The sequence below is a fragment of the Colletotrichum graminicola genome (genome assembly GCF_000149035.1).
Source record: "Colletotrichum graminicola M1.001 genomic scaffold supercont1.20, whole genome shotgun sequence".
NCBI classification, from domain to species: Eukaryota; Fungi; Ascomycota; class Sordariomycetes; order Glomerellales; family Glomerellaceae; genus Colletotrichum; species Colletotrichum graminicola.
This window is the reverse complement of record NW_007361024.1, coordinates 586,896-610,587: the sequence shown is the minus strand read 5'-3', so window position 1 is coordinate 610,587 and position 23,692 is coordinate 586,896. Positions and strand designations below refer to the sequence as shown.

General features: G+C 54.0%; 8 protein-coding genes and 1 non-coding gene across 9 annotated transcripts; 3 read left to right on the top strand and 6 right to left on the bottom strand.

The window, feature by feature from the left end:
* Positions 1-1,400: 1,400 nt before the first annotated feature.
* GLRG_05862 (uncharacterized protein) lies at positions 1,401-2,012 on the top strand (the record flags this gene model as incomplete). The annotated part of the gene is made up of 2 exons (XM_008096547.1): positions 1,401-1,539; positions 1,846-2,012. The coding sequence occupies 2 exons, from the start codon at positions 1,401-1,403 to the stop codon at positions 2,010-2,012; spliced, it is 306 nt and encodes a 101-aa protein (XP_008094738.1).
* Positions 2,013-2,897: 885 nt separating this feature from the next.
* Positions 2,898-4,061, bottom strand: GLRG_05861 (MOSC domain-containing protein; the record flags this gene model as incomplete). Its single annotated transcript, XM_008096546.1, has 1 exon — positions 2,898-4,061. The coding sequence occupies one exon, from the start codon at positions 4,059-4,061 to the stop codon at positions 2,898-2,900; it is 1,164 nt and encodes a 387-aa protein (XP_008094737.1).
* A 2,154-nt stretch (positions 4,062-6,215) lies between these two features.
* On the bottom strand, positions 6,216-7,179 carry GLRG_05860 (uncharacterized protein; the record flags this gene model as incomplete). Its single annotated transcript, XM_008096545.1, has 2 exons — positions 6,216-7,091; positions 7,147-7,179. 2 exons carry the CDS (start codon positions 7,177-7,179, stop codon positions 6,216-6,218), a joined length of 909 nt encoding a protein of 302 aa, XP_008094736.1.
* Positions 7,180-8,492: 1,313 nt separating this feature from the next.
* On the top strand, positions 8,493-10,172 carry GLRG_05859 (fungal specific transcription factor domain-containing protein; the record flags this gene model as incomplete). Its single annotated transcript, XM_008096544.1, has 3 exons — positions 8,493-9,583; positions 9,636-9,909; positions 9,972-10,172. 3 exons carry the CDS (start codon positions 8,493-8,495, stop codon positions 10,170-10,172), a joined length of 1,566 nt encoding a protein of 521 aa, XP_008094735.1.
* Positions 10,173-10,600: 428 nt separating this feature from the next.
* Positions 10,601-11,803, bottom strand: GLRG_05858 (lysophospholipase; the record flags this gene model as incomplete). Its single annotated transcript, XM_008096543.1, has 4 exons — positions 10,601-10,690; positions 10,750-10,875; positions 11,109-11,249; positions 11,732-11,803. The coding sequence occupies 4 exons, from the start codon at positions 11,801-11,803 to the stop codon at positions 10,601-10,603; spliced, it is 429 nt and encodes a 142-aa protein (XP_008094734.1).
* Positions 11,804-13,137: 1,334 nt separating this feature from the next.
* GLRG_13147 lies at positions 13,138-13,209 on the top strand. Its single transcript has one exon. It is a non-coding gene; the product is annotated as a tRNA-Trp (tRNA).
* Positions 13,210-14,197: 988 nt separating this feature from the next.
* On the bottom strand, positions 14,198-15,295 carry GLRG_05857 (histidinol phosphate phosphatase HisJ family protein; the record flags this gene model as incomplete). The annotated part of the gene is made up of 3 exons (XM_008096542.1): positions 14,198-14,422; positions 14,521-15,066; positions 15,134-15,295. 3 exons carry the CDS (start codon positions 15,293-15,295, stop codon positions 14,198-14,200), a joined length of 933 nt encoding a protein of 310 aa, XP_008094733.1.
* Positions 15,296-16,158: 863 nt separating this feature from the next.
* Positions 16,159-19,736, bottom strand: GLRG_05856 (histone deacetylase domain-containing protein; the record flags this gene model as incomplete). Its single annotated transcript, XM_008096541.1, has 2 exons — positions 16,159-17,226; positions 17,280-19,736. The coding sequence occupies 2 exons, from the start codon at positions 19,734-19,736 to the stop codon at positions 16,159-16,161; spliced, it is 3,525 nt and encodes a 1,174-aa protein (XP_008094732.1).
* Positions 19,737-22,108: 2,372 nt separating this feature from the next.
* Positions 22,109-23,462, bottom strand: GLRG_05855 (queuine tRNA-ribosyltransferase; the record flags this gene model as incomplete). Its single annotated transcript, XM_008096540.1, has 3 exons — positions 22,109-23,021; positions 23,077-23,327; positions 23,400-23,462. 3 exons carry the CDS (start codon positions 23,460-23,462, stop codon positions 22,109-22,111), a joined length of 1,227 nt encoding a protein of 408 aa, XP_008094731.1.
* Between the last annotated feature and the right edge of the window lie 230 nt (positions 23,463-23,692).

Sequence of the window (23,692 nt, the reverse complement as noted above, 5' to 3'; positions counted from 1 at the left end):
GTTTTTTGAGTTTTTGAATTTTTTTTTCTTATATTTCATTCTCTTTGTAACCCTCCCTAGCTCCGATCACCGGCCCCGCCACCCCTGCCGTCCCGGCAAGGTCCTAGTTCTGGCTTAGCTCAGCGGTGTCGAATTCTGGCGCGCTGCAAGGCACACGTGGAATCCTCTGGCTGAGGCACCTATGCAGCTGGCTGCAGTTGGACGGCCCTAGCGGCGGCCCCAGCGGGAAGCACATCCCCGTTCACAGGGCATCGTTCTAGCGCCTGTGTCAATAGCCCAGCCCGGATGATGGCATCTTGCCACGGTTACAGTCTGAACAGCTAGCACGGGCTGGGTCGAAATTAGCAGGGAGATCACTCGTCGAGATCCTGGGTGGATGACTTGCTGATTCGCCCGCGAGGACGAAAATATGCATTGTCCATTCGCATTTCACATTTGGTCAACACACGGCAACGGAGTTAATATCAGCGGCACGAAGCCCAATACCCCTTCCTCAATCGGGAAACTGATAACACGTATTTCTTTATTTGCCCTTTGGGGATCCATCATGTGGCAGGTGGGATTTGGTGAGGATGAGTCGGCGGGATCGAGGAGGAGTGCCGCAGGCGGATAAGGAGTTTGGTGAGATGAAATTTCTTTCTCCAACAGTAGACTTTGGGCGTTATAAAAGCGGTATCAAGGGACATGGCGAACAAGAAGAAGAAAAAACGGGATTAGATTAAGCTAGATCAGCACGCAAATGCTGGCGGACTGGACGGCGGTTACTTGTCAATTCGACTTTTCTTATTATTTATATCTATCTGATTTGCACCACTGGCCTCTTGCCATTTCTTGTCCAGCGCTGGGCTTGACCACTCGTAATTAGCCTGTCATTTTTTCATCAATTTTTGGTGAAAGGGGGGGTTATCCATTTCTCGTGCCGAGATTGCTGACGAGGCTTACTTGTCATTGCATTCCACCTCCGCCCCGAGTGTCGTTTCAGGCGGGATACGGTAATGTGTCCGGTTGGTCTAAATTATAATAGTAGTAGAGTACGGATAGAGTGCCTGTGATTCGTACGGGAAAACGAATTGTACGACGTAGATACTGCAGCATGACGGCCAAAGGCCAACACAAAAACCAAAAAGTGTATCGCATCTCTGATTGATTGACTGATTTAAACGCCTGTCTTGTATATGCCAGATTGAAGAGAGGCGTATTAGCGGTGAATACCCCTCCGAGGTGTCACCATGGGGACCCGATCTGGAGGTGCGCAGCCCCGGGGCTGTGTGTGTGTGTGTGTGTGTGTGTGTGTGTGTGTGTGTATGTGTGAAAAGAGAGAGAGAAAGAGAGACTGCCTTAGGCCTTCGTGTACGAAGTAGTCGGTGAAGAATCGGCGTAACAGGTGTCATACATCAGCAATGGAAAACTCACAAGGGTTCCTCATGTTTCTACCGGGACATTTCTGTGTTCCCGTCGCACAAGGAAATGCCCGAGAAGTGTGGGCGGCGCGGGAGGCCAAGGGTAAGAAGGGGGAGTACGGCATGACATGGGCTGCTCGTATGTACATCTGGCAGGTTGTACGGGCGCGGCACGGCACAGCTGCTGCAGCGGACCAGATCGTCCCGAGGGATGCCACAGTCCTTTCTTGCGTTCTTTGTTTTTCTCCGATTCCCCTTGGGGAGGGGCGAGGATTTCGGCGAGGGAAGCCGATTGTCGTGTAACGGCGTGGCCCTATTTCGGGAATTTAATCTTTTATTTTATTTTTACTTTGTTGACAATCTTTCCCGTTTGGTTAGCAACATTGAAGCCCCTTCCTTCTTCTTTCTTTCTTACCTTCTTATTTGCGATGCCCAATTTGGGAAGGTATGCCAGGTCCCGTTGTGACGAAGGCCCTCCAGGAGAGGCTGTTTCTTTCCACCGACGACGAGCGATTCGTCCTTGTGGTCACGAAGCCTGGCCAGGCGGTGTGTTCCGATGGTAAAAGAACGGGCGAAAGAGACTCTGAGCGGGAAATTTGGTTTGGCGTGTGAGAGGGAGGTTCGAACTCGGCCCCGACAACTTTGGTAATATGGCTTGAAGAGAAGATAAACTGCAACCCCCCCCCCCCCCCGATCTTGTTCTAAGTTTGTTCGAGCAGCCTCGACATCGGGAAACCGCATATATACATCAGCCCCGCGCCGAAGACATCGGGTAAATACTTCCGTGTTTCTTCCTTTTCTTCTTCTTCTTCTTCTCCCCCTCCCTACCCACCCGTTCCCATGTACGTTTACTGGTGTGGGTGGGTGGACTCCCCGGCAATGCCTGGAGAAACAAAAGGTGTCTGAGTTGCGCGTTTGTCTACATATTATACGGGCTTCCTGAAAAGGCAATTTGCCGGAAGTCTCGCAGAGTCCAACTTCGTGGTTTGGCCGGTTTGTACCCATCTACTTACTCTACCCCTCCGTAGGCATCTTGTCGCGATAGGCAAGCCGAGGACCGGGATACCTATGCAGAACTAGGTAGTCGGAGGGGGTGTCGGTGGGGAAAACGGCAAAGCGGGCAAGTCGCGGCTCTAATCTCATGATTTGAGTGTTCTTGCACTTTCATAATCATGACATGGCGACACCGAGAAAGATGACCGGCATAGGGGGGGGAGGGTTACATGGCGTTTAAGGCTGTCGTATGGCACCTCCCTCCTCTCTGGTTCGACAATTTCTTCACATACTAGCGGCGTTTTTTCTTTTTTACGGTGAACAAGCCCCCCTTCAGGATGCTACCTTCTACTTTCTGTGTTTACAAACATGTGATATCTGACATTCATCGTTCACTCACACGGGAAAAACCGGAGCCATCCAAGTGTTGAGCGGCGCGCACGCTGGTTGGGAGGCGCGTATTGCGGCATGAAAAAAATTTCTGAAAAAAAAAAAGAAGCTATGCTATGCAACAGCTGCGACTTTCTTGGCCGAGACCGAGAAATCCCAGTCGAAGACAGTGCGTTCGTCGCTGCGGCGAGAGACGACGATCTCATCCCCCACATGGACCCGGATTTCGGACTGCTGCTGCTTCTCCTCGGCCCCGTCGACGGCGAGGAATGCGTACCGCCCGAAGACGGGCGCGTACTTGTGTCCCGGGTCGACGCGGCGGTCTCGCATCAGGGTCTTGAGGAGCGTCCCCTCCTGCCCATCCGCGGTGCGGCCGGTGTCGTAGTCGACGTTGAGGGAGGAGCAACGGCCGCAGTTCGCTGTGAGGAGGAGTCTTGCGCTGGTCGGGCCGCCGGTGCCGGAGCCAGAGCCGGAGCCGGGGAGGGAGAGCTCAGCCCAAAAGTCTTCGGCGAACGGGGCCTCGGCTGGGTCGTCTACGACGATGTTGGGCCGGAACTTGGGCATGAGGGAGTATTCTTTGAAGGGCGCCAAGGAGGGATGGGAGAGAGAGGAGGTTGAGGTAATGAGATAGGGCGCGCAGTCGGTGAAAGTGAGCCACGCGGGGTCGCGTTCTTCCTCGTTCCGGGGTTCGGGGGATTTGATGGATGGGAGGAAGGACGTGATGGACGACAAGAGGGAGGAGGAGGCAGAGGGCGGCTGCTGCTTAGACGAGGAAGCCGGAGACGAAGATGCCGGCGCAAAGGTACCGAGAACCCCGCGGCGACCTGAACCGATATGGACGAGGATGACGGGGAAGCCGAAGCAGGCGGAGAAGAAGGCGTCGTACGGGTCGCCCATGCGGAGAGCCTCGGCGGGGCTTCCATGGAGGTCGATGGAGACGGGCTGGAAGCTGGCGGTGTCCGGGACGAGGGGCACAAAGAGAACCGTGTCCTGGAGGGGGTGCTTGTCCACCAGGGGCGGGTTAGGGGTGTTGTACGTGACGAGGATGGTGTCCCCGCTCTCGCCGGAGGCTGGTGACGAGGAGACTATTTCCTGGGAGAAGAGGGCGCATTGCGGAAAGGTGGAGAGCTGCATCTTGCGGAGGGACGAGTCCGGGTTCACCTTGAAGAGCATGTAGGTCCGGTCGTGTAGGATGCCCTGTGGGGTGAGGGTCGCTGATTCCAGGGGGATCGGGCGGAGGGCCTTAATGGGGTAGACGTTGAGGGCCTTGATTTTCATTTTGGGGCGGTTTTTGTAGTGGCTATCCTTTAGGTGACGCGGATTGAGATGAAAGCGGGAAAACAACAATGAAGTTGGTTTCTCTGATGCGATGATGCGTTTGTGGGAGCGCCTTTAGTGACTGAGCGTTGCTGGGTTGGGGAGAAACGGAGGTCGTCGACGTGAAGCCGATAGCTTGACGTCAGTTGAGAGGTTCCTTATAGCGGGGTTGGGCAGGGATGATGTTTGACCCCTCATTGAGAATTGAAAGCGCAGGTTGCAGCGCTCCTCTCGCTGCACTGTGAGTCGCAATAGTCGGTGTGGTGGCGCGAAATGAGAACAAAGGTACCACGGCATTCTGCCCGGGGAGAACATTCGCTAAATCATAGACCGGGCTTCTTGCTATCATTTGTCACAAGCCTCCTGGCCCTATGGGAGAATGTGTAGGTAGGTCCCGGAGGACAAGGATACGCGCAAACAGCGTTGGTTGGGAAAGATGGCGAGGTGGCTTATCTAGGTGCCAAGGCAGACAGCAATGGGGGGGGATAACGGCGGTGGGGTTGTGTCGTGTCACCTCATGCTTGCGAGAGGGGATAGCAAACTTAAGCAGCTCTCGGTGCTAACCCCAATCATTGCCGGCTAGGTAGGTATATTATCAAAGAGGGAGAGAAGTCTCACTGTGCATTGTAGGATCTTCTCGCAAGAAGTGCCTTACAGCACGAGGCACGAGTTAAGATGACAGGACGAGAAAGGGGGGCCGTGTTGGGTGTATGGCAAAGCAATGAGTGAGAGCACCAATGGGCAGTCGTTGCCCGGAAGAGTGGCACGGTTCAGGGGCCGAAGAGCGGCCCCGCATGCAGCCCGTTCCGCACCGTATTCGCTTCCCCGCTGGGTCCCGGCGTTCTATCCGGCCCCGGCGAGCGGCCGGGGTGCCAAAACCTGCTTCTTCCGAGAATGGCAACCGAGGCTCACATTCATTGGCTGGCCTATCACGGTCTAGTTTCCCATGGAATCGCTGCTCATCGGGGCCGACTCGCACCCCACCTACGACTGAATTTCATCACCCAAAGCCTCAACATTTTAAAGGCGCACTCGCCATACTCCCAACCACTAGTGAATAGGTCGCTGCGAACGACAACCGTATGAATTAGCCCGAAGCTTAAACTGGTAGCGCTCGCGGGCCGCGGGGTCTAATTCGCTGTCGAACGCCAACCGCATCGTCTGTTCAAGGGATTGGTCACGCTGGGCAAGGGGGGGGCAAGCGTCCTTTAGCGTGGGGTGCCAAGTCAACCTTGCTTTCGGGCGTTCCAGACCTGCCCTGGATGCATAATCTGATGATCACAGTCAGGCGTCCGAGTCATGGTGTGGAAACTCATAACCGCCATGAGGCTGTTCACCAAGAACACCCGTTCATCCGCCCGCCACATCTCGGCGAGTCGGCAAAGGGAACATGAGGCAAAAAAGGGAAGCAATGTCTAGGGTAGCTGGCCCCTTGGCATTGTTGACCGTTCCAACAGATGTGGACAGGACATCCAACCCTGCGGCAACTTGTACATTCGAGACAGCGAATTCCATCTCGATCCTACCGGCTTTTGTAGTTCCCCTGCTAAGTTTTAGCCATACAAGCACCATGGGGGTTAAACACCATAGTTCGGAATACCTAATATCAGAGAATTGAGACATGTGGGGAAACGGCAACCTCGCCGTTCGGCGCGTCTGTATCAGTAGTAAAGAGCAAGGTGTCATCAGGGTCGAGCTTTGAACCTCCTGAGAGGACAAAAGATTGGTCAAACTTATGAACCTTCTGAAATAGGGGTGTCAGCGGATCTGTTGCAGTGAGAATCCGGGAGGCTGTTGGATGGGGGAAGCTGCTCAATATTTGGCTGACGGACATTCTCGGAGACCGAATCGCCCCGAGTTGTCTTCATTTCCCTGAATTCCCGTTTTCGTTACACCGTTAACTTTGCCGAAGTGGAAACAAGTTCCAGTTCCAACCCGCTCCTCCAAAGCGTTTATGGTTGCTAGTCTATCACGCAAGATACTCAGAACACAGAACAGGCAAGAACCAAGAAGACCTTGCTAGACTGACGCCCTTTTTATATTGTAACTATACTGTCCATTAAGAAACTAGAGACTTTACTTGAATTTGCCACGACCAGTCTCTTCGCGCACATTCTAAGGACTGAAAGCAGCCGTCATTCTTGCCTCTAGATCTTTGTCGGTAAGAAGCGGAAGGCCGACCAGCTCGTTGTCAACCTCGTCATACACACTTGCGTAGCGTCCGCCGAGGACAGCAGTCTTTATGACTTGCAGTATCTTGTGCTCGTTGGAAGCGTCCTTCAGAGCAGCCTTCAAAACCTTGTCGAACTCGGCCTTGCCGTCCAGCTTGGTCTCCGTCCACTGAGCTCCCGGCGGCGAGTGCTTCTTTGCCAGCGCCAGCAGCTGTGCTTGAGAGACTACGAGCTCGTGAATTTTGAGGTTGCGGTTCTTGGTCGCCCCGGGATTTTTGAGGGCGCCGACGATGGCCTTTCCGATGCCCGCGATACTGGTGGAGCTGAAGCTGTGCTTGCCGTCATCGAACAGCTCTGCACTCTTATTCGCAAAGTCGAAGGCCATGGGAAGGTGTACAAGATAATCGGTGAAGCAGCCGATGGAGAAGATGGTGTACTCTATCTCGCCGGCACGGGCCTTTTCGATGACATATTTCTGGGTGTCAAACATTGGGCCGAGGACGGCGGCCAGCTCGCTATGTGCCTTGGGGTCAGTCGTGAAGGAGCCCCAGTCGGATGGAATGTAGCGCTTGACGCCGGCCTTGATGCAGGCGTCGATGACAGTAGGCTGTGTGAGCATGCCGCCCTTGTTCACAGTCGAGACAACCACATCCTGGTCTTGGAGAGCGGGGGCAAGGCTGTCAATAGAGGCATAGTCGACGGCTTCGAACCTGACGCCGGCGGGAAGTCCTTCCTTGGCTGAATTAGAGCGGCCGAGGACGGTGACATTGAAACCAGCGTTGGCAAGCTCCGTGAGGATAGCGGATCCAAGGTATCCTTTCTGCGAAATAGTTACTACTAACGCTATAGTAGATAGAGGGAGAGGCGGGACTTACACCGAGGAGGGCAACGTTGATGAAAGTGCTCATGTTGGCGATGCAAGGCAAAAGAGTCTGTGACTTCACGTTCGGATGTTTGGTTTGATGCAGTGATTGTCGCGGCTAAGGCGCTGGCTGTCCGACACGATATCTAGTCTGGTCAATGGGGATCGTTATATATACTTTGCCATCGTCTTACCTCGATAATGTCACGCACTTCTTTCTCGCACTCAAAGCCACGTAGTTGATCATTATTCAGCTGCGAGCGGCTCATAACTTTCTTTGCTGTGCCCGATATACCTGGAGTGATTTGTCGGAACGTGACTGTCAAGAAGCGGGATCATGAACACACCGCTGAGGCGATAATTCGGCGGGTGTAGATTCTCTATCCGCCATGGACGGGCGATGCCTCGACTTCCCTCGATGAGTGGTGCCCACCTACGGCGGACGCTGTTTAGATTTATTATTATTAATCCCTGCTTGCATCCGCAGAAACATCCGCCGCTGCACCACATAAGCGCGGATGCTTATTAATATCCACCCTAATTTCTGCGTCCAACCCCCCCGACGGCAGGTCAGCTTCTCAGGGCGGATGATTTCTTCTTCAATCCTGTCGCGGATACAAACTCTCATCTCCCGCATGCCGCCATCATTCATCGTTCTCATGTCCTGACCATGGTTAGTGTTGCGGAAAGTGCGGAGTCCAATGACGACAATGGGGAGAAACCTCACAAGAAGCGGATCTATAGTGTAAGTGACCTTGGGGTCATTGGAGCCATACGTTCTGATCGTATTCTCCAGGCATGTCAGAACTGCAAGGCAAGAAAACGGCGTTGTGATGGGTATGAACCTGTCTGCGGGCTCTGCTCGCGGCTGCATGTGCCCTGTGTCTACACACAACGAAAGAAGAGAGGTCCAGGACGGAAGTCTGAGCCCAACACCTATCGATACTGATTAATACGATACTTACATGTACGAATAGAAACAAGACATCGAACGACTCTGAGCCGAGGCCTCATGGTGTCGAAGCGTCTTTGAAGCAAATGCGTCTACTCAACGTGAAGGAGAATCACATTGCGAACGCAGGTGGGCTTGACGACCAGGCCCGGCGTACAAGTCCGCGATCTCAGCATGGAGGGCAAAGCAACACACCGGAATCTCAGGCAATTCTAAGCTCAATACTTTCACCAACAGTCCCGGATAGCTTAGCACAAGAAGGGCACAGTGGTCCAACTGATCAACCACACTCTGTTGATGCTGAGGGAAGCGTGCCCTTTGACATTCTACTCCTCCCAAATGACGCCGTACTGCGTGCTGCCTTTTTGGCTAGGCTTCGCAATGTACGAAGTCAGCTCGAGGCGGAAATGGACCAGAGACCGTTCCAAAGACAGAGCTTCGTGAGACTCCCTCCAAAGGAATACCTCCTCGACATGGAGCGGACTTTGATCGAAGAGGTGCAACTTTTTTGTCCGTCTATTACCAGCAGTCACTTCTTGGGGCTCGTTGATGCGCAGTATGCGGCCGGTCCCGGCAACAGCAATGATAGCCCGGCGAGGTTTGCCATCGTCAACGCCCTTTTCGGAACTGCCATGCGATGGAGGACGACAAACGACTCTTTCGAGAAGATGAGTGTGAGCAGCTGGTGCTACTTCAAGAACGCATATGCAATCTTTCCGGAACTCGTAGCCCGGGGAAATGACATATCAACCTGCGAAGCGATGCTGGCTATGACTACATTCTCGCTAGGAACAACCGATGCCCGTACAACCTCCCAGCTGGCCTCTGCGGCAGCTCGCACACTACAGATCTTGGGGCTGAATAAGAGAGAGGCCTATATCAACCTCAATGCCGTAGAGAGAGAGCGGCGCAAGCGAGTTTTCTGGGCGGCACACATCCTAAACACGGACATGATGGTCAAGTTCGGACTGCCTACACCATTTCAACATGGTGAAACAATCGAATACCCCGTCGAGGGATTCATTGTCGTTGGCGACCCAGCTACACAACCACTAAACTTCGTCACAAGTATAGCCTGGCTCTCTCGAATCCAGCTGCGGATTCACGAGCAGTTTTCGCAGCACAGTCTTCAACTCCAGTCAGGTACAGATCACCACGCAATCGTTATGGCATGCAACCACGAGCTTGAAGAATGGAGGAGCTCGCTCCCTGAAGATCTGCAGCCTGATCCCACCGCCCTTCTTACGACTAGAGAGCTAGAGATACCGGTCGCCCTATTGCATCTAGTATATTTCAATGCTTTGATCAAGACTCACATGGCTCTGGCCCGGATTAAGAACGCGTTGAGGTTGCACCCGTCGTCTCCGTTGTATAGCGCGTGGCTGAGCAGCGAGTCTTTGCCGACGATAGAGAAGTCCTATGCCAAGTGTACATCGGCAGCGCGGGCGACCATTGATATTTTGCGGCTGATACCAACGCAGCCCTATGTGCACATATGGTGAGTATTCCTGCGAGCGATATGAACCGGTTGCTGATTCTCATTTTCAAAGGGCTATGATCTGCTACCCAGTGACGGCAAGCCTTATACTTCTTTGGTCTTCGCTCGAAGAACCTATGGGGCCGCATGCCGATCTCAACGTTAGGATAATGGGGCAGTTTGTCCAGTTTCTGGCGGGAGCCAAGGAGGAAGGGTGCGATGTACGGAGCGTGTTGGACGGCTGCTCAAAGCTCTACAAGATTGCCAAATACGTCGTGCACACACAGAGAACAATCCGTCTCTCGAGACCGTTAGAAGAGGACCAGGACGTGAGAGACCAACTCGAGGTGAGCGATCTGAGACGTTTGACACCTACTACCGCAGAGCTGACCCAACACTCCCTCGCTAGGTTCTCCGCATCAAGCTCTCGGGCGTCACCGACTGGATGCACCTTGCCCAGGGTCTCTTGAGTAATATCCCCGTCTTGGTCTCGCAAGCAAGGGAAATATTTGCAGACGTCCTTGGTATAGAGCATAAAGACGGCGAGTACGGGCCGTTCGCCCCTGAAACACTGCAGCCGCATAGATATAATGTTTCTTTTGGCCCTTAGTAGGGCATGTGGTAGTTACATCTATTCCTTTTAGAGGCCCATTCTAAAACAATGCTTTGAGGGCGATGATAGAAGCTATAGTTAAAGCAGCGGCAGCTCTTCCGATTTCAGCTGTCGTCGAGGCTCTGGATGGGTTCAGCGAGGACGATGGCATAGCTTCTTCCCCTCGCGAACCGCTGCCTCCAGCGCCGCTGACTTCACTGCTTGCACCCATGCTTGTTTGACTGCTCCAATACGTCTTATTCCGCTCCGCACATGACGTACCCGGGTTAAGCCGCAGCCTAGGGTTGAGATTCCCCCACTATGACTGTGCGAGTGGCAACGGAGCCGTCCCAGTAGTGGTACCCGAAGCACTCTTGACACTCGCCCGGTAGCTCAAGTCCAAATCTCTTCAGACTCCGGATCTTCGCGCAGGCGAGACAGACGGGTCACGAGGAGCCGACGGTACCTCTGCCGTATGTGGCAAGGTTGAAGGCTTTGTCAGCCGTCAGGTCGAACTTGCTGTCCGTGAAGGACGACTTGAAAAAGGGATAAAGTTGATGTAGCTGGACCGCGGCGAATTGGGAAGGTAGAGAACTAACGACATGGGAGACGAGCCGGCGGCATTGCAGCCGAAGAAGGTCGGCTGCTTGGTCAGATTCCGAGTCGCTAGGGTCTCGACGTCGGGGATCCGGGGGAAGAGGATGTTGCCCTGGGCGGCGGACTGAAGGAAGCTTCGTAAACGGTGATGAAATCCACTTGACGCTCGGGAATGATCAGGGAGCGAATGAGATTCGTTTCTCCCCCAAGACTCCCGTCGATGAGGAGATCATCGATGCTCACATATCTGCATGTCTTGGTTGCAGTTCGCAAAAAGGCTCGGTTGCGCGGTCCAAAAAAGACTCGTGGAGTATCTGGTTGAAGAATTGGGCGGTCTGGTTGACTGGGATTGATTACGCGTCTGTCATCCTCGGACTGCGGATGTGGGACGATGCCATCGGACGTCGGCGGTCCGGTCCTCAGCTCGCGCTTGACGAAGATCGGCGTATCGTACCATTCATCAATGAACCAGGCGTTGAGGGCGTCGGCCGTGAACCCCTAAACGAAGGTGAACTTGTCGAGCCCCCGCACACATTCGCTGGCGTTCTGTGCTTTGCCATTTGTCATTGAGGTTCCAAGGTACATCGCCGGCAGGAAAGCTTGGATTCTTCCGCCCTACTAACATCCGAACTCGAACAAGGTTACTTCGTAGGAGGCCAGATTGAAACCGTTGTTGGCATTCCTCCCAGGCCAGATGAAGCTTTCAATGTTCGGGCAACTGTTCGGGTAACTGTTCGGGAACGACTTCGGAGAGCACCACCTCCACTCAAACCATTGATGTATGTCATGGCCTGCGTCAGACCTCCCATGCGGACCGCAACCGTGGCAGGGTTGCGGGCATCAAAGGCTTGCCAGATTCCCAGACCCCCAACACCGGACTGAGTACCGTCCCCGTGTCGGAGGGGACGATAACAGGGAATCTGGAGGTGTTGAGTCGACGGATGTAGCCAAGCACATCAAAGCCATCGATGTTCACCAACGTGAGGCACGAGCTGAGCGCCGGGATAACCACTCCACGGCCGGCTTTCCAAGACGACCCGCTCCGTGATCATCCTTCCGTCAAGAAACCAACAGCTTGGCCTCGTGATGCGAAAACATGAGTCCTCACTTCCGAGGCAGGCCTCACTCCCAAGTCGGAGGAACATTCTGCAGAAACAGGGGCAAAATGATCGGTATCTCCCTCCCCTGGTCCTTGGGCGGCAATAAGCCCGGCAAGGAAAAGTGGCGAGGAGTGCCATGATGAAGTCAGACTTTGTCAGGTCCCAGAATATAAGTCATCAAAAGACGGGACAACGAGGCCGATTCATGTTCCAGGTTGCGAGCGTTGCTGGGAGTATTCTTTGTCCCCTCGGTACAGATGCGCGGTTGACTTGGAGTTTGCTTCAAACCATGGCCTTTGAACATTTCGCCGGGTAGCTTCTCTCGGCCCACGAGGTCGGCTTCTCAAGGGTGCCATAGTAGGGGCGGTCGCTTGTCAATATTTGCGCGAGCATCAAGTAGGCGATAAGGGATTTCAGGACCAATTTTCCGAGAGGCTGAAGCTTGTCTCTTTAGCTTGCCGTACTAGGGCAGAACGAGCCACGAAACACCGACCAAATAAGAGCGGATGCCCGCCGAATCTAGCTAGGCATTCCCCTTTGAGCAAAGACGCGCATCAGTTTTTACATGAAAGCGTGGGTCTGGTTGGTGCTTTTCTTGTTCGGGATGCAGGCGTCTTTCCAACGACTGAATAGATACCTGGTGAGAGACGAAATCGCACTTGGTTCTGCTATCAACCTTGACGATCTACAAATTAGATTCAGGTCTCTAATAGCACTAGTTGAGGTGTCTTGGGATACACCCTGGCGCGGCCACAGCAGACATTGAGTTGTGGTTGCATCTGCCGGTTGAAATGCCTCACCCAGCGCAAATCTCTCAAGTCAGCCGAGCGCCAATCATCCTATACAAACGATAGAATTGCAGATGCTATACAATTCTCAGCTGTACGGGCACTCTTTCTTAATCGCGGGTGCCCCTGGGGGCAACCCCGCCAACAGCGAACGAGCGGGGTCGCAACGTCGATGGATGGCTCTCTCAGGCCTCATTACAACGACCCCAATTGGAACGACACAACTCGCTATCAACATTCAGATGTGTAGCATTTTGCACTCAATGTAAATGAGTAGACCTCACTCGGAAATCCGCAAAAGGCTTGCCAAAGCCGACAACCTTATAGGGTGCCATCTCATCTCCCCTCGCAGGAGTTATACTTTGTGGTGCCCTCGGTAAGACGAAAGACCCACTTTGTCATCTCATGCGCCCCACTGACTCATTCCGACTCATTCATAAGCCTGCTCAACCGATCCATCGTCATCTGAGCGTCTCCGGATCCGGAACGTCATACATCGGCCCTCTGGCGCAACGGTAGCGCGTTCGACTCCAGATCGAAAGGTTATCCGTTCAAATCGGGTGGGGGTCATGTTTTTTGATGTTTGTGAGGCCATCACGGGCTCATTTGTTGATTGGTGGTCATCTTGGGTCGATTGGTGATGTTTTATGAATATTGGCAGCAACGGTGCACTAGGGGTTGACCACCAGCCTGAGGCTGCTTGTGCCTGCCTAGACATGGGCGCTGAATGTGAGAGCTGAATTAGGGTGAAATTTTGCGTCTGTGGTATGAGAGTGTTCACTGCCGTGAGTTGCCGTTTTCAACCAGTGAGCTGTGGGTTTTCAGTGTTCTTGATGAAGTCTTTTCGATATGCTGGGGCATGGGGCAAGAACCAGAGTCGTGTTTAACCATCGCAGAGTGTGCGTGAGTTTGCGTTCTGACAGCCCTGTCATCATCACCCAATCATATAGATACTAGTAAGCGTCTGCAATTATCATGTGTAAGTAACTCTACGTGACTGCGAGTCTGCAGACGTCAATGAACCAGAAATTCTCAAGCTATTGGCGTTGGGTTTCGATTCCAACATAACACATAACAATTGAGCTGAGGCGGTCCCACGAGCCGGACCTCGAGTGCCACATTACCATCTATTGCGTTGGCATGAAAAAGTCACTTTTTTGTCTGTGCGTGTTATCCCGACCACCATGAGATAGAAGGGATAGTCTGCAATGGTAATACTTTGGGCAATAGTGATGCTAGCCCAGCTGGGCCCATACGGATTCATCGCAATAGATCTGTCCGGCTCAGCTGGCGTCACTGTTATCCACCTCGATAAATCCAACTGGGCCTGAATGGGCTAGTATTATCACTTATTACAGACCATCCCTTCAAGCTTATGGTGGTTGCGATAGCATGAGTTGGTGTTCTTAACTCGCAAACGAAAAAAGAAAGAAAGAAAAAGACCTTTCGACGCTGTCAACGCAACAGACTGTACTTTGTCTTTGTAATTCATACAGAATCGTTCTCATTCGTCTAGGTCTATTCTAGCATCTGGAGCGGTCTATCCACAATCATCTCTCTAATTGAAGTTCGTCCGGAACACCCCTAACGCAACACCCTTCTCCCGCAACACGGCTTTCGCGTGCCCATTGACGCCCTCGACGGGCCCGCGCTCAAAGGTGTACACCTCCGTGACACCCAGGCTCTCGAGGTAGTCCAGGTTGCGCTTGTAGTTCGTTGCGACCTGCTCGATGCCGTGGCTGTCGTCCGAGAATGTGAACCGTCCTCCCATCTCGAGCCAAGCCTGTGGGTCGTGAACGTCAGCAGCAGCTCCCCGGATCGCAACACGACTCCTCGACTACGAGTGCTAAGAGACAGAAAGCGAAGAGGGGAGAAACTCACTTCGGCAATAGGCCGACAAGGATAAGGCTCATCGAGACCCTTCCTCAGCGCGCTGCTGTTACACTCCAACAGACCACCGTACTCCTTCACGACCGCCAGATTCCTCATGATCCTTTCCCATACGCTCTTCCATTTCCTGACGTCCCGTCCGGGGTCCTCGCTCATGAGCCTCACGAGGTCGAAGTGGCCCACGACACGCGGCCGCAGCGCCGTCAGCATCTCGTGCTGCTGATCGTAGTACCTCTCGTACATGCTCTCTTCGTTGCCGCCCGCCGTCTTCATCGCGTTGACGTACATCTCGCGGCTGTAGTCGATGGGCACGGCATTGACGTGGTGCAGCGAGCCGATAAAATAGTCGACGGCCGGGTGGGCGGCGAGGGACTCGATGAAAGGGCCGTAGGCGGGCCGGTACCATTCCCCCTCGAAGCCGATGAGCAGGTCGATCTGGGAGGCGTACTTCTCGCGCAGACGTTGGGCCTCGACAAGGTAGGCTTCGTGCCGGGGTGCGAGGACGGCAATGGAGGCCTCGGGATCGCCCTCTGCGAGCTGGGGGGGGGGGGGATTAAGGTAAGCCTGTTGGATACCGAAGGACATGGAATTGAGAGGGCCGTACTTCTTCAGGGTAGAGATCTGTGATATCGAGACGGGGCATGTGTTCCGTCAGGCCCATGGTCTTGTAGCCTATACTGATGGCATGCTGGATGATGGCCTCGAGCTGGTCCTTTGCGTGGCCGGGGCAGAACTGCCCCGAATGGGAGTGCATCGTGAACGCCATGGCGGGCGATGCGTGTGTTGGCAATGGTTTGAGGTGAAGTTGTTGAGTTGTGAGATGAGATGAACTGGAGGAGGTGAGTCAGGGCGCGATGGCCTAAGCGGGTGAGTGAACGAGTGACGTCGTCCAGCAGAGTTGTCAGATGCAGGGGGGGCGATCAAGTCTCACAAGTCTAAACAGTCGACATCTGGTGTTAATGAATGCACACCTTATGAGATGCAAAATTCTCAACACACAAGATAGGTAGCAGAGATAGCGGGCGTGTATCTCAACTAGGTAGTGCAGGTACTGGATGATAACGAAACGCGCCTCGGAATGCAACCATGTGCCCCTCCCCCACCCCCCCAGCGCTGGAGTTCCCCCACTACCATCAGAAATTTCGGGGCCCGACGGGTGGCCGCAGTGGCCGGCAAATCGCCGGCATTGATCCATCCACGTTGACTCGCATGGATGATGGATTGCACCACTCACTCCGCATGCCAAGGCTCGCACACCCGCGGATCCCATAGCCTCGGATCTGACATGTCTTTGAGGAAGGCGGCAGTTCACCCAAGTCCGCGGCCCTTTTGCGGGACTCGCCAATTGCTTCCGCGACACGAGGTCCAGAACGTATGTACAGGAGAAGAAGTGAGCAGACAGTAGACGACGAGGCCGAATGAATTAAAGAATTAATAGGCCAACTCGGGCAGGAGGGTATCATGACGGCAGGCACCAAGCCTATGGCTCGCAAAGCCGGAACCGTAGAAAAGCACAACAGGGCCTATACAACAAACGGAACTGATGGCCCCAGTCAAACAAGACAAAGCCGGTTTCTTTCCGCCGGTCCAACATCCCAGTACAACTTTGTCTAATTTCCAACATTCAAATCATTTTTGCGGAGTCTCGGGGATTTCCCGGACCGACTTTGCCGGTTCCTGTTTCACCTCCGGCATGCCACTGAGCTTCTGCGACGCGAACGGGATTGCAGAGGTTGACGAGAATACCGGTAGATCTGCGCGCGCCATCTTGGCCGGCGACTTCTTGTTGGGCAATGATGTGACGGGCGACGGCTTGGGCGGAGAAGTCTTGACCGGCGTGTTCGTGTTCGGCGGCAGCCACTTGAGGGGTTCTTGCGGCGTGATGGATACGGCAGCCGGCCCCTCTGGTTGATAGTTGATGAACACGTCCGAGCCTGACGGCGTCGCTACTGCTGGCGATGTGACTGGCGAACTGGCAGGGAGCTCAAACTGACGGGGGTCGGGTGTTACGGCCACGGGCATTTGCTCCGTTACCGGGGTTGAGACTTCGGGCCAGGCAGTCGGAGCAGCCGGTAAGGACCGTTCCTCGAACGCCGGGGGCTGCGCCGGTGGTGTAGTGAAGGCCTCTTCTTGCGGAGGAGTGACGGTCGGGTGTGCCACGGGCGAGGATGCAGGGGGGGTCGCGATCTCGCCCAGAGAAAAGTTCGCCTCTGCGGCCGCAGGTGGCGTTGCTGCTTTGGCTTGCGCTGCTTTGGCGCGCTCTTCCTTCTGTGTCTTGGTGATCAGGTTGATCTTGATCTTCTTCATGCCGGCCGTCAGCTTATCCATATCGTCTTCTGACGCAGCGGCTGGGCTTGGCTTCCGATGAGGGGCCCGGAACGGTTGGCTTTGCTGCGGAGGAGACGGCTTCGCCGGCGCGGTCGGCTTCTTGACCGTCCTCGTTGTCTTGGGGACATCCTTCTTGGCAGCGGGCATCCTTGTTTTCTTCACAGTCAGGGATGAACCACCCTGCGTCCTCACACTCATGGCCGAATCTGGTCGGACGCTCATCGAGGTATCAGGTCGGGGCCCCGCAACCCTGTTAGCCCCCTGGACCATCTCTGAAGCATTCGAAGCCACCGGCGACACCGCGCTAAGGCGACGGCCGGGCCTCTTGGCTGCTCCGTTCGTATCAGACGTGATGCCTCGAGCGGCAGCCTAGTCATCGTGTTAGCCCGGGTCACCAGTAGATTTTGCACAATGTCGTTAACCTTGTCCGAAGAGAGTGCAGGCGGCCCCGCCACCGTTTTCCGTCGGTTCTTGGACCGTTTGTCGTCATCCTCATCTGCGTCGACGTACATGCCCGGTTTCGTTGGTTTGCGCTCTCTCAGCGACATGCGCGAGGTTGGCCTGCTGACCGGAGCGAGTGCAGGTGCAGGCGCTGGTGGTACGAGGTCGGGGTTGAGGATCGACTGCATATCCCTCCGAGCCCTAGTTGCTTCCGCGTTGAGATCCTCGGGTTTGCAGCTGTCAACTTGACGATCTGACGGGATGAGTAGCCTGCTCAGCTCATGAGCTGCAACAGTCCAGTGAACGTCCGGAGGGGGCGGTGTCGGCGGCCGAGCATATGTTATTCCGTTCGACAGACCGGACGCTATCCGTCTCATCCTGGCAGGGTCTACAGCCTTACCGATCGACGCCTGAGTCGGGGTACAGTAAGTCGGCGGTGTTGAGTGCCGGACGGCTCTGGGGCTTGGCGGTCGGTTGCCCATGGCCACCTCGAGCTCGTCCAACTCAGAGCTCGACCACCAAGCCGGGTTGTATGGGTGTAGAGAGGACGTAGATGGGCTCTGTGGAATGCTTTGGCCATTGTACGTCGCCCCAGCCTTCTGCCCCGTCTCGTGGCCGAACGACGAACGACCTCGAGTCGGTTCTTCTGAAATCTGGTTCCCTGAAAGCCCGCTCAAATGGCTGAAGATACCAGAGTACAGAGCACGGTCACTGTAACCACCTTCGAGCACACTGATCACCCGTCCGTCCACTCCTAAGCCTTCCTCCGAAGCGATTTTGACAACATCCTGAGCGATGCGGGCATAGAACTCGGTGGGAACGTTCACATTATGACGCTGCATGCCCTTCGTCTCCCACTCGCTGGCATCGAACCCTGCCGAGAAGAAAATGGCCGCCTTCGGCGGGAGATTGAAGGAGCTCAAGCGAGCTGCTTGCGTCTTTAGGTATTTGCGCGTCTTCTCCAGGATGACAGAGTATCTGGATTCGTACAGCTCCCAAAACTCCTTCTCAGAGCCATATGACTCCAGATGGACGTTGTAGACGTTCTGGCCGTGAGCATTGTCAATACACAAACTCGCATTTTTGACCTTTTCTTCATCTCCCATTTCACAGGGGTAGGAGTTGATATCATGAAGGCTGAAGTAGCCGATGGATGCCTTTTTCCAAGCAGCAGTGTTCTTGGCAGCGTTGACTCCGCGCGCGTTGTGTGCCCACGTAATAGCCTGTGAGCCGTCTCCGTGATGAAGGTCGAAGTCGATAATGGCCGCATGAGTCAAGCCGTGGTTGAGAATGGAATGCATGATTCCCACATGAACGTTGTTGATCCAGCAAAACCCAGACGGGTAGGAAGCTGAGCAATGATGCCCCGGCGGGCGTACTGCGACAAACGCTCGACGAGGACCTGAAGTGAAGACCCTGTCCACGGCCTCGCAGACGGCACCCAGCGCACCCTCAAAGGCCTCGAGTGACTCCGAGCAAAGGTACAAGTCACCTTCGTGGAACTTGGCGGGCGGTCCCTCTGAACCTCGGTTCATTTCTGGTCGCTGAAGCTCCTTTCCGCCCGTTGCCAATTTCATCTCAGCCACGTCGCACATCATCTTGAGCTCCTCCATCCACTTGGTACCATGCACATTGGTGACGGCCGGCGATGTCAGGGGCAGCCTCCGATCGGTCTTGTAAATGCGAAACGGAATAGTCGGAATTGATAATGGATCCAGGCTCGGGTGCAGTGCGTATGCGCCGTCGCAATGTCGCTCGCCAAGTCGTACGTACGCCATGGCGACTCCCAGTACGCCGGCCTTGATTCTCTCGGGTCGTTCGACGATGGTGCTGAGGGCAGCTCGGGAGGTCTTGGGGCGGGAGAATCGGTGTCCGTAGCAAGCATCGTGTAGTACGACCAGAGCCTCGGTTGGGCGAGTTGAAGTAGGAGAATGATGCACGTCCAGCTCGGTCTTGAAGTAGTCGCGAGCAATCGAGTTTGCCGTAGGTGGGGGCTTGATGTATTCGGGGAGGCTCGGTCGCAGGGGCGATTTGATGCTGGGAGAGGATGTGTGCGCCATGCTGGTCCGCCGCGAAGGAGCTCTGCTCGGCGTCCTACTCGAGGAGCCGGCCACCGAGTGCAGAGAGCTCGTAGACGTCTTGCGCTGGAGTGTTGGCGTGGAGGATCGCTGGAGCGTTGGGGTCGAGGATCGGGACCGGGAGAGTTCTCTCACAAAGGAGGGGCTTCGGGACGGCACTCGAGGACTCGGCGCTGGAGAGTTCCGATTCACAGCCGGTCTCAACGGCGAGAGTACGCTCGAGGTGCGGGGCGAGTTGCCAGCGGGAGAGGCCGAGAGCGACAGCTGCTTGAGCGAATGCGCAAGATCCTTATCGCCGTCATTGTGTGTATTCAGCATCGACTGGCGCCGCGATGGCGTCCTGTTGAGTGGAGAGGCCATGGCAAAGGCGCAAGACCCATGAGATGTTTACCAGGTGTTGGAGGAGCTTGCGTTTGTCTGAAGAACAAAGTGCAGAAAACAGTTCAGACGAATATTGGAAAAAAGGTAATTACTAGACAGTGTGTTGCTGTAGCTGGCAACTTTCAGCTGCCGACAAGGTGTAAGGCGAAGTGGCAGGGGACTTCAGTTGACCAACCGCACATCGTCGTGTCTGCTTTTGTGTACATAACACGCGTCATAAGATGCATAATTGCGATCACGTGGTATGCCAGCAAATAGGGGATGCGCGGGGCATTCGGCCTTATCCCGCTTGGCTGGAAGCAACGCAGGCGCTAAATCTTAGTGGGGTGTTCAAACGGGTCCGTGAGCCGAAGATCATCGCAGCTTCAATGCGAGCGAGTTCGGTGTTGATTGTTTTCTCGTATACAGCGCAATTTTCATCATGAGCTTCGCCTGCGACGCATCTTCATGAGTGAGTGGGTGAGTAAAGTCAGCACAGCCTATCGACCGCAGTCTCAGGTCGATGTTGTCTTCTGGGGAACACGAAAAGAAATGTGACGAGATCTGGGGTCAGGGGCTACTCATTACGACAATAATAAAACTGGTTGGCAACACTGTCGGCGACTGCAGGATACCGCCTCCGGCAGCTTCTCATGATCCCTGATCCGTGCAGAAGGGTTTTCATTGAGACCATGCCGAAATTGGTTCATCTTATCAGCAGCTTACTTTGCCTTACTCACCGTCCAACGTTTTACTAATCGGCACGTAACATCTGTTGAACCCGGTGGGGGGAGAAGGACCCGGCAATTTGGAGACGAAATTGAGCTGGCATCCTCGCTTGTTCAGCGAAGCTTCCTACCGACCATAGCCTATGGGTGTGGGCTGTTATAATATCTATTTATCGAGGCTAATCTTACATAGCTCTTCATGTCGCTTTCTGCCAGCCCTGTTTATGTCTTTCACAATTTCACAAGCGCCTGATGGCATGTTCAAGGCTTGCAACTTTGTTCCTTCATGGGTTCTATTTCTGGTGGACACAAATCGTCGTCCAAGTTGTCTTACGCGCTCTTGATATCGTATCTTGAACCACGTCCAAGGCTTTCTCGCTATATCCATCAGACATTTGAAACGCGTCGGGCAGATGCGATGCGGTCTTGTTTCATCGTCAGGTGTTCGATCACTTGGGATGTGCTATTTTGGACCTGTTCTCCTCCCGTCTAGACATGAAGGTACCAGGCGATATGATAGCTTCTAGCCATAGCAGCAGCAGTCTCTTTAGACATGGCATTAGACAAGCCTGCATATTCAGCAGCCACTCACTCCTAGATCCCTTCCTCTCCATCAGTTTTGCTTTCGCCAGCTCGTGACTCTATTTATATAATGCTTGTAATGGTATTGGACTTGTGGAATGATTTGAGATTCGTCATGACGCAGGCGACAGTGGCCTTAACCGAGAAAACACTCTACTTTCCCTCCATCCTTAAGGTTACGAGGGTCATGTCCAAAGCAGACATGTAACTTCAAATATGGGCGGTTACTGTTCTGCACCCACTCTTCTCACTCTTTTGGCTTCTTGGTTTAGAGCTTGGTGCTCTATACGTCTGGATGAGTGAAAGCAACGAGGAGGATGAGAACCAAGACTAAAGAACCAGGGCGGAAGGACGGTGAAATCGTTTGTGTTGTCTTTTCATTGGAGCAATTTGTCTTGCTCTTCTTATTTCAGAATACATAATGAATGTTTCCTTCTCTTCTGAACACAATATGCGACTGGCAGCTGAGGCGCATCACGAACTCATTTCCCAGACTTGGTTTGTGAATACCACAATCACGTCTCACAGTCGGCAGCACCCCTCGCTTTCCAGTATTGTCATTTTTAATACAGCGCGTTCTGGAAACATCTAGTATAAGGACATACTGACTTGAACAATGCTTGAATAAATGTTTGATTAAGGCAGATGTCTTGGTAGAATGGGCGAGATAACAGGGCCACGCAAACAATCCTAACCATGAGCCGGTATGGCAGGCCAACTTCGGCACAATTTTGATCCTAGTTCACGTCGTCAGTCATGTAGTCAACAAAGACATACCGCTGCTGATTCGGTATGGTATTATCGGAGACGTGGTACCCGCTCTCTCAAGTAGAGAAATGCATACCTTGAGCCGACGGATATATGATACTGGCCGGGGAACAAGTAGTGTGATATCTGCGTACAATTTGAGAGAAAAGAGTGGCGGCACCTGGCTGCAGAAGCATTCTCAAACTCGTTATAGCATCATAGATCGTGTTCGAGGCAACGTCATCGGTTACCAATACCCAAACGATATTCAAGCCAGCGGAAGACATTCAATCTCTAGGATCGGAAAAAATGGGTTTACTGGTCTATTAAGTCAACGCCGACTCTCTTCAAAGAATCTACAGCCCATTCAGGGTACTTGGACTTGTCGTCGTACAAATCACCAAAAAATTGCCTGATAAAAGCAGGGAATCGGTCCTCGATAATGGCTTGCCGTATCCCCTTCATCAAATTCAGCTGGTACCATACGTTGTGTATGCTTAGCAAATGAGCGGCTACCGTCTCCTTGCCAGCATTGTGGTTGATGAAAGCTCTGGTGACGCCCAAGCCACCATCCCCCTTTCGACAACATAGGCAGCCGCATCCTTCCTCGATAGGTCCGAAGTCGTTTTCATACCGCCAGTTCCGAACGTTGATGACACCGTTTCTAGTGATTGCATTTCCGAATCGCGCCGTCCTTGTCGGCCAAACGCAGTCGAACATGTCGGCTCCAAGAGCGACGCTCACGACCAAGTCCTCTGGGTATCCGATGCCCATGACGTACCGAGGCTTGAGGTCGGGCAGAAGTTCTGTGCAAGTCTCAACAACACGACAATAATCCGTCTTGGCCTCACCGCCGCTCAGGCCACCTATGGCGATTCCGGGTGTGTCACGCGCCAGCATCTCTCGGGTACATTCTCGTCGCATTTCGAGGTCAAGACCACCCTGAATGATGCAGAAAAGGTTCTGCGTGGTGGGGTTCTTGTGCGCGGCGATGCACCGGTCGAGCCACCTCACGCTGCGCTCCATGGCTTCACGCATACGGGCAGCATCGGGGGACGTGGTGACCAAAACGTCGTCCAGCTGCATCATAATGTCGCTGCCGATCGAATTCTGCAGAGACATGGAGTGCTCAGGAGTGAGAAGCATTGGGGAGCCGTCGTGGGGGCTGAGGAAGCGCACACCTTCTTCTGTGATTTTCGCCAGCTTGAGGAGACTGACCATCTGGAAGCTGGATGTTGTCAGCTTTCGACCCACCGGTCGCGTAGGGTCTATGCAGATCTCACCCTCCGCTATCTGTCAGAATGTTATGCTTCCATCCTTGGAGCTTGTGTGCGCCACCAATAGCGTCGAGGACATCTTGTCCAGGCTTCAACCCAAGATGGTAAGTGTTGTTGAGGCATAAGCGGCAGCTAGTTTCCTCGAGCTGCTCGGGAGTCAAGCCTTTCAGGGAAGCTTGCGTCGCGACGGGCATGAAAATGGGGAGCTGCACCGGGCCATGGGGAAGCGTCAAGATGGATGCGCGAGCTCTTGTCGTCTAGCCTAAGCCATCAGCATCGCGCCTCAGAATCACATAATAATGGTGGGGTTCTTCATGTGGGCGACTCACGGAGCAACGAGCAACAAGCTCAAACGTGAGAGCGGCCGAGGAGCCGATGTTGCTTGACGCCATCTTTTTGACCGTCCACATGGGCAGTTACGTAGGTAAATCCACGGTCTGCTGGCTATGAAAGTGGACGAAAACAGGAGAAGTTTTGAGTGTGGTTCACCATGCACTTCTCCCAAATCGCAGGCGCTAAGAGCGATGCGCCTTCCTGATGGCTTAGGTGGGGCCTCTGTCTTTCGTGTCGGTGCTCTCTTTCTGCATACTGCTCCAGTCCTACCTCACCATACATGCCTCTT